The sequence below is a fragment of the Gavialis gangeticus genome, unplaced genomic scaffold (genome assembly GCF_001723915.1).
Source record: "Gavialis gangeticus isolate Ggan-Ray unplaced genomic scaffold, GavGan_comp1, whole genome shotgun sequence".
Taxonomy (NCBI): domain Eukaryota; kingdom Metazoa; phylum Chordata; order Crocodylia; family Gavialidae; genus Gavialis; species Gavialis gangeticus.
Genome location: NW_017729019.1, coordinates 7,603,662 through 7,614,979, shown reverse-complemented (window position 1 = coordinate 7,614,979; position 11,318 = coordinate 7,603,662). Strand labels below are relative to the sequence as shown.

Here is an 11,318-nt window from a genome sequence, read left to right as displayed (position 1 = left end):
ATGCCGAAGAACCTTACGCACTTGCATCTGTCCAGTGTAAGTGCCCATATCTGTGCACATATAAATGTCTGTGTGCGCAAGTGTGTACGCATCAGTGCACCTGTACATGTGTTAGGATGCGGAAGTAAAGGAACGTGCATAGGGGCCTTATACATTAACCCTTTCACCACCACTGGAACATACATAGGCCCTGACCATACACAGACCTGAACAGCACTTCAGACTGCATCACACAGGGAGGACCAGCCAATTTCCTGCTTGTGCCTTAACAGCACAAAAGAAATCACTCCAGAAAAAGGCCGTGGATTCATTTTTCCCCCACTCCTAAAGCTACGGAAAAATAGTATGACACAACAGAGTTAATATTACAGCGCTCTTGTCTTTCTAGAACAACCTTTTTTTTTTTTTCCATTGCCCTAAGAAGGCCTCTCATCTGCATTATCACCTCTTATCTTATTTTTCTTTGTCTTGAGCATTTAATTATTCATCTGCTTTTTGTGCCGGTTTATGCAGCCTTATCAGCTGACACAAGCCCCACTTTGTTTCCAGGCTCTGATGCGTCTGTGTATGCCACAGTTTGGATTACATACCCTTAAACCCTTGCTGCAAGGCAACTGGGGTCAGTGGGGCTGGGTTCTTCATCACAGACCCAATCCAAGACGAGCACAAAATCCGGACTCTGCTCTCAGATAAAGAGAAAAAAAAGAGCCTTTGGTCCCAGGGCCCCGAGACTGCTAGGCCATTTTCTAAACAGCCTGAGGAGTCTTTAGATCAGCAGAAAGGGCCTTGCTTAGCTAAATTTGCTTCTGCACTGGACTGTCCTGTCCAGTAACGTCTCCTTATACCACTCGGGCTGAGTCAAGTTGGTGCATTTAGCGTGCATGCAACAGTCTGTGCACAAAACGTGTGTTGGCAAGTATGTCTATAAGTGTGTTATGCATTAGCAGTATGATTGTGTGTGTGTGAGAGAGAGAGAGACTGTGGACATGAGCTACTTTGGAACAAGCTACCTAGAGAAATTGAAGAGTCCCCATCCTTGGAAGTTTTCAAGAGCAGGCTGGACAGACACTTGCCTAAGCTGATTTAGTCAGAGATGATCCTGCCTTGAGCAGGGGGCTGGATTCGATGACCTTGTGAGGTCCTTTCCACTATGATCCTAAACATGTACAGGTGTGTACAAGGAGGGCGTACCTATATCTAGGCATATGTGCCAGTCACTGGAGGTTTGTGCGACTCCTGTATCTGTCAGCCTGCTTCTGTGTCTAGCTGTGTGTGTGACTGCATGTCTGTCTGTCTCTGCTTCTCGCTGTGTCAGGCTCTACATGTACGTCTGTGACTGTGCACGTACATGGGTTTGTATGCATAGACATAGTTCTGTGCGTGTCTTATGCATTTCTGGGCACACGTTCCTGGAGTGGTAGTTTCTATTGCAGCTCTAGGTATATAAATAGAAAAAAAAACAAGTGCAGACGGTAGAAAAGAAACGACTCTGTTGGTATTATTTCCATTGCCTCACAAGGCAACAAAAGGGCCCAGGTCATGTTTCGCTCCTCAAAGCCTCAGTGTAGCAGAGAGAGGAATTCATTTCAGGCTGTATGGGAACAATCACAGCCTGTTGAGATCCATCTGTCCCACTACCCTGGATCCTTTTCTCCTGCCTGCATAAATCAGGCTGCCAGGAGGTCACCGAGCTGATGAATGGTATCGGCGTGGAAAGGGAGGCTGTCACCTGAGCTCTCCAACTACCATTCAAGCAGGTGAAGCTGCTTTTCCATCCATCAGCAAAGGGATCTGGGCCATGAAGATGAACAAAGCACTGTGTTTTAGAGCCTGTGAACTAGTAGTTCCTCTTGGGGACTTTGCCAGGCCATGGGACTGTGAATGCAAAGCTCTCTGGGAAAGGCCACTTTTTTGTCATAGTGGTGAATTTCCCTGAGGCTTGTGCATGCTCTATTGCTGCTTATAAGACGAGGACAGCAGGACAAGGACAGGGCAGAGTGCAAACAGCTCCTGCTAAGCACTTCCCCAGGACACATGCAGTCCCTGTTACTCCACCCCCACCTACCCCCAGTTCTGCCAATGTACCTTTATCCTCCTGATTTACAGCTCCCATTACTCAAGCCCTGGACTCACAAAGCAGCTCTCCTCAGGCTTGCTGCCTTTTCCAGCTCTACCAAAGCGGCTCAACCCGGGCCTCTGTCACCCCATCACCTTCCAGCCCTATCCACCATGATCTCCCTCCACTCAAGTCTGCCAAGACCCCCACATTCTCAAGCCTGGGAACCCTGCACAGCTCTGCAAGTCCACCTCAGTCCTACATGACCACTGTGAAGTGCAAAACCAGAAGCACTAGGAACACCTACAACGTGCCCCAGGTAAGAAGGCAGGGAGTTGAGGGCACTGGCAATACCCTGCCCATGTAACAGCAGGGAAGTAACTGGCTGTTCCTGAGGACAAGCGACAAACCATCACATTCTTGCAATGTTCCTGCGAGTCTTGAAATATTGGGTCTTCCCCTTAAAGCACCAGCTCCTGGGGTGCTCGTGGCTCCTGAAGATCTCAATTCTTGTTTCATGCAAATAGCTTGGTTTCAGTCCTCAGGGCTGCGGGGGAAAGCTTAAAAAAAAAAATCAGGAATCCTAAAGTCTTAAGGCCCAGAAGGCAAAAAAAAAGAACCCCAAATGCGTGATTTTTAAGACGAGCATCTGATTTTTGAGGGCTGGGGCATCAAGGGAGTCAGCAGTGCTGCTGGGGGAAATGCCTGGCCTTTTGGGCACAAGCACGAGGCCCAGGGTTCAGCAAAGATCACCAAAGCCGTTTCACCCAAGCCCCTTGAGCAGCTCTGAACTGAGGCTCCCTGTAGCAAAAGTCCAGGGCACGGGGCAACAGCTGACAACAGAGTGAATAATAATCTCATCTTCTCCGTCCAGTCACCCAGGAGCAACAGAGCGGGAAGCCACTACCCTGTAGCAGGCACGTGTCATTTACCGCGGCAGCCGCACTTTGTCCTCGGCGCGCCGCACAGCTGCGTTCATCTGAACAGTTTCAGAATGAACTCGGCTAAATGCTAGAGGGAAATATCATCCTCTCCATTAGCCACATGCAGAGACATTTAAAAATCACTTTGGACAGCACTGATTTGCAGCCGCTTACCCTGTCTGCATATTTTAGCCAGCTGCGTGCACTGCTGATCTGGGCTGAAAAGCCTTCAGGAAAGTTTTCGATCCAGCTGGAGAGCTGCGAAGCTGGAGGCTGCAACTCCTACCCCTGTCAGCTTGATCCTGGCTCCTGCCACAGTTGGAGGCAAGGCACATTAAGCACCCACGAGAGCTTGTATCTCCTAAGACAGGCACAGGCCGCCTCTGTGTGTGGCATGCAGCCGACCGAGGAGGGGACAGGCAGCATAGTGGCAGATAGGGCGAGGAGCAGAAAGCAGAGCAGCAGAGTGAGCAGGGGCAAGGGATTGGAGTGGTGCTTGGAGAGGCTGTGGGGTGTCTGTCAAAAAGGCTAGCCCCCACTGTGCTGCGCTAGCCCCCTGCATGGGCATATGATGGGATCGCTGCTCAGTGCAGGGGGCCCAACTCAGCCCACGCAGTTACCTGCGCTCCTGCACGGCCTCTGCTCCGGCAGACCTAGGAGCACAGCATCCTCTTCCTCCCCTCGTCCTTGGGGGACCTTGATCCTCATCCCAAAGCAAGGAGGCGCTGGGTTGATTCATGCAACATGCACCCCACGTGGCAGCTCCCACCTCCCAGTGATGACAAGAAATCATTAACGATACAATAAGAGCTAATAAGCAACACGTTTGTAACCGGCAAGTTCCTTGAGTCAGCAACTGCTGGTACAGGGCTTGGCACAACAGGCCTCAATCCTGATTGGGGTCCCTGGGGCACAGCTGCTCTAATCATACCAGTAATAGCAACAACAGCTCTCTCTGGGACTCGGGATTTCATGGTTGAAATAATTGGCTGTAAACATGGGCCTTTCTTCTCCCAACCCCCCCAGGCAAGTAAGCAGGCTGATATCCTTGATGTCTTTCCAAGCTTGGACTCCTAGCAAGAGCCGGTTGCTCTCCAGGTCCCCTGCTGCGGGCAGACGCAGCTGCTCATTTACAGTGAGGCAGTGGGAAAGCCAAGATTAGAGGCAGGAATTGGGACTCCTGGGGTCCAGCCCCAAGTCCGCGAGGGAGGCAATGTCTGGGAGTCAGAGCAGGGGAACAGGAGTCTGATGCCTGGGCCTAACACCTTAGGCTGGGAAGAAGTGTGGTTTAGTGGTTAAAGTAGGAGTCTAGGAGCCAGGTCTCCTGGGTCCTTTCCAGCTCCGGGTGGGCTGTGTTTAGGGTTTCTGGATGCTGTACATGGATCCTGGATGCAATATGGGTTAGTGGTTAAAACAGGGGGCTGTGATACTGGCTGCGTCCCAACTCTGTACTGTCCTGCTGTGTGACCTCAGACAGACAACAGTTTTTCAGTGCCTCAGTTTCCACATCTGTAAATGGCTACAAAGAGAGTCGCCGAGGTTACTTAATGTCTACAGAGCTCGGTGTGAGCGCTAAGACCATGGTTGTGGAGGGGGTACAGCTGCTTTCAAATATTTTTAAGGGTATCTCCCAAGTCAAAGAAAGGACACATCCCAGTTGTACGGACAACTTAAATCCTGTCCTCAACTGCAAATTCTGCTCGAGTGATTAGATGCCCTGGACAGGTGGTGAATTTGCCCCCCGCCCCTCTTGTCCCACCCGCACTCCAAGGTCACCCTGACTAACCGCAGACCCACATACAGCCACATTGGATCCATTTCTTTGGACAGAAACTTCTTGTAGGTCTTTTGCTTATCAGTGGGGAAAACCCCCTCCATCCCATGCCAAACCAGCTCAGCAGCACGCTGCCAAAGCTGCGGTTTGCTGGGACACCGCTCTGTGGTGCTAGCAATATTAACCTCTCACTTTGTGGTTCCTCTGTATTATTCTTTGCCTCACACACAAAAAGAGGCTGAAGCTGAGACCCGGCCTCCATTAAGGCTCAGTGCAGAGAGAGCTGGGTACCGACACTGAGCCGGGTGCTAACACCCAGTCCCAGTGCAATGTGTGTGCATCTAAAGAGCTGATGGCTGGGAAGAAACTCAAAAGGGTCATGCAGCAGCCCAGCGGCAGAGCTAGGACTACAATGCCCAACCCAGGATGGGTTGGTTGTAGCACCTGTTCGAGAGCTGTCGTCTGCCACAGGTGTAACACCCACCTGACGGATGGTCTCACAGGCACCTTCCATCAATGGCAGCATGGGAAGTCACTGCATCCTTTATCTCTGCTCCCCTCCGTGCCACAGTGGTCTTATAGGAAGGCTTAAACACAAAACAAACTGCCGTGAATTAGGGAGGGGAGCCAGAAATAAGCCAGGGGGGATATAGAGATGGCTTTACAGTCGAGTGCCGTGGCACTGCTCAGGTGAAACGGCCAGACGGGCTGTTGCTGTCTGAGCAGTTCGGGTCCGAGACGCTACTAAAGACCTTAGGCAGGATTTACCCAGCTCTCTGTACGATCCATTTCTCCCTCCCCCAAATCCCTTCTCCAGGAATACGTTCAGGCACATTCTTCACCTTCATTTCACCCAGAGACGTGCAGCAGCCACCAAAGCCAGCCTGCTCGCTCAGTGAGGGTGAGCTGCTTAGTTAGCATTAAAATTCATCTCACAGGCTGGGATAATTACCACTGCTTCTCCTTCTGCGTGGCTATGATGGAAAGGTGTCCTTTCCAAAAAGGTGCTTTAGGCCCCTCTACCTGACAGATGGGCCCCGTCACACGTGGCCACTAGGAAGCTGCTGACAAAACCTCTGGGGAGACAGTCGGCTGTGAGGTATGAGCCTGGCATGTAAAGTAGGTGTTCGCTGAACTATTCGCTTTCTCAGTGGAGATTCAAAGTGGGTTTCTTCAGCACCACTGTTCTGGGGAAAGGGAGGTGAGCTCTTCTCAGGGCACAGGCACGCTTCCCTCTGAGCTCCTGGGGTGTTTGCCATTGGGCCAAAAGGGTAGTATATAAGTTTACTCCAGATTCTTGTCCGGCTCCAGAGAAATCAGTGCCCCTATTGAGATCACTACCAGTTTTGTGTTTACGCTAATAAACCCTATTTCCAACAGACAGAGGCAAGAGTGTCCCTTCGACATATCTGTTAGTAGCAGATCAGGGACTATTCATCTGGGCATTACTGGTGCAGCCATGACTGGTATCTGCGATCCAGGCGATGGGTCCCTCAGAAATACAGCACGCAGGCCAACTGAACACAGACGTCTGCTTCTGGGCGTGCATCTGACACGGAAGCTGCTTAAGAGTCAGTAGGCCAAGGCCCCAGTCCTGCAAGGTACTGAATGACCTCAATGCTCAGTATTTTCAGTGGGTGAAGGTGCAGAATCAGTCCTTGCATGCTGCCTGGTTTCTCGGAAGAGTTTCTGCAAACCCGTCCAAAGCAAAGCTCCAGATTCATGCTCAAGAGATACAAGTGGCTGGACCAAGCAGTAGGGTGTGTGTTGAAGAGCTCAGGGCCATTTCACTCTGCAAATCCACCTACAGACCTCTGACTGTAATTATGCAGCCACCGCCCGTCTCAGTTACATCCTGTGGTCCCACTGACTCCAGGGGGCCTGCGTGGCCGTCACACAGAGCAGAAGGGTGGCCTGTAACTAAACACCTTGCCAAACAAGACCACTACTGGCCAGGCCATGAGTACATTGCACCAAATGACTGCAAAGGGTTTGGGGGCTGCGAGTTAAAAATAAGCCCAGAGACCAATGCTGGTAGTGACAGGAGGTGATACCAACCGTGTGACGGTCCCTTTACGGGCGTGAATACTCATGCCCGGGGACTGCGGGATTAAGCAGGTGCCCACAGACTGACGCGAGTTGAGTGACCACTGTGTGAGCTATGAGAAACGGCTGGGTATAGCACGTAAAGCCTGCTGGATAAGGTGTCGACCCAGGCAGGCTTCTGCAGACAACCAGTAACCAGTGAAGAAGTGTGAGCCTGTGTGTGGGGTGGACACTCACATTTCCTCAGAGCCAAACATTTCACTTCCCCTTGATGTCCTCAGTGCGACTCAAAGGATGGTGCATTTTCAGCCCTGGCCCCTCCGCCTCCTTCCGCAACTCTCTCCAAATATCCCACTGTGCTGAGTCTGGCATGACTGACAGCCATACGAGATAACCAAACTCCTCCCAGGAGTCACCTTGCTTCGAGGGAAAACCATCTGCCCCACAAAGGGCTTTCCAAAACAGCAGCCCCATGGGAGACAGCAAAGACTAACCCAACCCATGCAGAGCATCCGTGCATGTGCTTAGGGGCGGGCTGCCTCAAAGGGAACGCTGGTGCTCCCCAAAAAGCAAGCAGTGGAGCAGGGTGAGCCCTTTTTTGTGGCTGCAGCATACAACTCCCCGAGTCCTTAATTATGATGCTGCAGGCATCTGGGCCTGCTGAGCCCTGTAGACTGGCATCTACTCCTTCCACGCTCACTTCCCAAACAAGGAGCAACTCCACCTTGAAGAAAGGACCTCTTAAGTGTCCAGACTGCAGCCAGAGGGTTTAAATCTAGGGAGACAGTGCCAGTTACAGCCGCCTGGCAAAATCTCATGTCCTGACATGAGCGCCAAACTTTGCCCTAAAGCAGCCACCTTGGCAACATGCCTGGAGCCTGAGAGATGCACCTCATATACCTAAAATGGAGCAGGCTGCTCCTCCCCATCTCTGGGACAGAGATGCTGCCCCCATATGAAAGCTGAGGCCATTGGATTGTGGAATCCATTAGGCCCCACCGGACCCTGCACCATGAGCCAGCTTGGGGCACCCAGCCTCACGTCCCTTCACGGTTCAGCCTTACCTTGTCAGCAAGGCACTCCGACTCCTCGGCGAGGAGGTACACGGCTCCGCTCTCGGCCAGGAGGATGGCAGTGTCTGTGGTGGAGGAGGACCTCGGCCGGCCCTGGTGCTGATGCAGTATGGCGGTGAGGCTGCTGTCCTGCGGAGCCTTCCGGACAAGATGGGGGCTGCCTTTCTGGGGGTCCAAGGAGCCGCTTTTGGTCCGGCGGCTGCCGCTGTGCAAGCTGGTCCCTCTCTTGATGGACGGGCGGGAGCGGATCTGCTGCAGCACCCTGTTGAAGGCGGTGGGGCGCACGGGGAGGTCATGCAGGGACATGGCGTAGGAGACCCGGTGCATCTCCGGGGAGCGCTCTTTCTCGTCAGGGGAGTCATGGTCGGACATCCCGTAGTGCGGCGGCAGCGAGTCCTGGGAGTTCTGGTGCTCCCGTTCCCGGGACCTCCGGCGGCTGTGGAAAAGGTGCTTCAAGCCATGGCCAAACATGGAGCCTTCTGACAGCTGCTGAATTTTCTGTGAGAAAGGAAAGAAAACCAAGGACTCAAATCATTAATACTGCACCCTGGACTCCCCAGACCTAGTCTGAATCAGCGTGTTTACGGCAGCGCCCTAAAAACATCACTTCATGGCACACCCCGAAGGTGGACAATACATATAATTATTCCCAATGTACAGGCAGGGAAACTGAGGCACACAAAGGATAAATGGCTCTCCTACAGGAGTAACTGCATTACTCAGACCCCAAGCCTGAATTTCCCACCTAAGGTATAAGACAGCCTGTTGGGAAAGCCCCACCAAGGGTGTCCTTCATGGCTTGTGCGCACGCCTAAATCACTTGAGGGAAGACTTCCTGTCATATTCTCTGCAAACTTACTGGCTTCCCGGGGGAAGAGTCTGGTCACGGCACCTCTCTTTACGAAGCCAAAGGGAACGTGCTACATGGCAAGAGGGGAGAGCGTGAGGGGACAAAAGGAAATGGGAATTGCTTACCAAAGATCCCCAAAGCACAGGATAAATCCAGAGAGTCTTAGCACCCCCAGAAGGGGTCCTACTCTGACCACAAGTGCGCGGGGGCAGGATCAGGCTGTGCTTCTTCACGATTTCTTCTGGTTGGGCACCCCCGCATCATGTTGCACCCTGACTTGCACCCAGAGTGCCAGGGACTGGGTGCAAGGGCGCAACGCTAATAAATCTGATGGCAGGATCAGCGAGTGCCTCCTGCTCTCCTCCTGGATCCTAGCTGCCACAGACACTGCACAGGCAGAGTCCCTAACTAGCTGCCCCCCTTGCTTGCAGATGGCAAGGCACACCGTGCCCTGCTGCAGCCACAGGGATCAGTTATTCACCTTGATAAGGGGACATGCCCTGTAGCCTGAATTTTTGCCCCACTGCAGAGGAGTCGACAGCATTACTCCTAGGTAAGGGCAGTCGGGACCTCAGACTAGCCCAGAACACACGAGCAAAGCAAACGGGTAACTTCCAACAAGCCCCTGTGGTTTGTGCAACCTGCCCTGCGCAATGGCAACCTAAAAAAAGCCAAGCGTTTTCTTTAGCTGGAAACACCATGGTTACTTCTAGCTTTTGAAATGCATCTGCCAACGCATTGCAAAGCACCACCTGCTCTGATCATGCTCCAGAAAATACATGGCACCAGTTCTCCCCAACGTCATTACCACTTTCTTCTGGAAAGGCAGCAACAACGATGCAATCAGCCCCCTGGACATTAGATCTCCTCACCCTGCGCACAAAGTTCCTCCGAGGTGGACTTCAGGCATTTTTCTTGCCAGACACCAAGATGTTTAGGCCTACAGACTGCTGGGACTCAAGCAGATGGCCAGCTTTTGACATTAGCTGGGTTTCCACTCTGGGAACTTAAAAGCTGGTGTCCATCTGGATGATGCATCGACCTTGCCATGCCTTAGATGGACATTAGTAAAAGCAACAGAAAAGAGCCAGCCATGGGATGCAGAGAGTCAGAATGCACTCTTGGTCACTTCAGTTTAAATCCAAATTATCTCCACTGGAGTTAGTTCAATGCTCCTATTTTTACCTAGGTGAGACGAGCATTTAGCTAATTGCCTTCAGCTTCCACATCCACCGTTCCTTTATAGCTTGAGGGCAGAGGCAATGCCTAAAGGTTGCTGCCATTTGATGGCTGCTCAGCAGCCTCTGAGAAATGTGTGCAGTTGGTTTCAGTCCAGCTCCCAGTGGGAGGGATGACCATATCTCACAGCCTATCATTGCAGCTGGCCATGGACTTAATGAAGGAGACCAAATTGTCCTCTCATCCCCAAACCAGCTCCTCCAGATCAGATCTAAGGTTTGTGGTAGAAGAGCGGAGGGAAAACCTGTGCTGCTGTTAACTGTGCGGTCCCAGCTTTCTGGTTCATTTAAGCACTTTACAATTCTAGAATTAAAATCCTCCGATCCTGAAGTCCATGGGAGTGTTACTGCGGACTTTGACGAGGGCAGGATCCTCTCTCAGGGCCACCGATTCAGCATCTTTTATCCACACTTGCGCACGGGAAGGAAACATGAAGTGAGCTCACAACTCAGGGCTGTTTAGCCGCTGCGGTCACTCAAAAAACCCACCACATTCTGGAAAGACAGCTGTGTTTGCAACACAAATCCTACAGGAGCTTGCAGATGGCTGAAGCCATTCATGCCGGCCAAAAGAGAATACCATTTCCTAAAAGAACCACCCTAGCATATGCATTCGCAGAGGTCCTAATTCTCACCTTGCCTCTGATAGCTACAATGAATTAGGGTGATATTTATAGCACTTGGATCCTACATTGCCAGCCACTAGAACACTATAGGGCAAAAACTTTCATCTTCCTGTTATCCAGGCATAATGAAGATTTATAGCCCTGGGGCTCTACCTGAGAAATATATAACAAATGCACAGAGCTGAGTCTCTGCTTCAGGAAACCGTGATTTAAATTTTATTCTATTTATAAAGTCTCTATGGAAACAGAGGCAGCATTAGATAGATAATAAGTATAAACCCACAGATTTTTTACCATCAGGGGTACAATATGGCTCTAGAGTCTTTGTTTGCTCCTTAGAAGTCCCCTGGGAAAAGTAATGACCAGTTCCCACGCTTTTAGAATAACTAAAATAAAACAAAAGGAGGATAGGGAGGCGGGAATAAAAGAAAAGACCTTTTTTTTTTTTGCCAGATGCATCTGCAGCAGTTCGGGTCATGTCATTTTTAGTGGGATTGAAGCATAACAATTCGATGTGGTAGAAAACTTCACTTAATAAAAGTATCAATAGCAGCCCTCCCATTGACTTCAGGAGGAGGAAGATTTTAATTCTGGAATTTAAAGGGCTCAAACAAACCACAAAGCATGCTGTCCATCTCAGATTTTCCTGAAAGACGTGTGCACGGGCCATACAGATACAACCACCCTAGGATTTACAGGAAATTTGTATGCAACAAAAAAAAAAAAAAAAAA

The 11,318-nt window shown here is 51.1% G+C and overlaps 1 protein-coding gene across 1 annotated transcript in view; it reads right to left on the bottom strand.

Annotated features, from left to right (window-relative positions):
* Positions 1-11,318, bottom strand: part of TMCC2 (transmembrane and coiled-coil domain family 2) — a 73,723-nt gene that overhangs the window by 50,213 nt on the left and 12,192 nt on the right. The window contains exon 2 of the mRNA XM_019513971.1: positions 7,864-8,370. Coding sequence (XP_019369516.1) covers positions 7,864-8,370 — 507 coding nt within the window. The remainder of the gene's footprint in view (positions 1-7,863; positions 8,371-11,318) is intronic.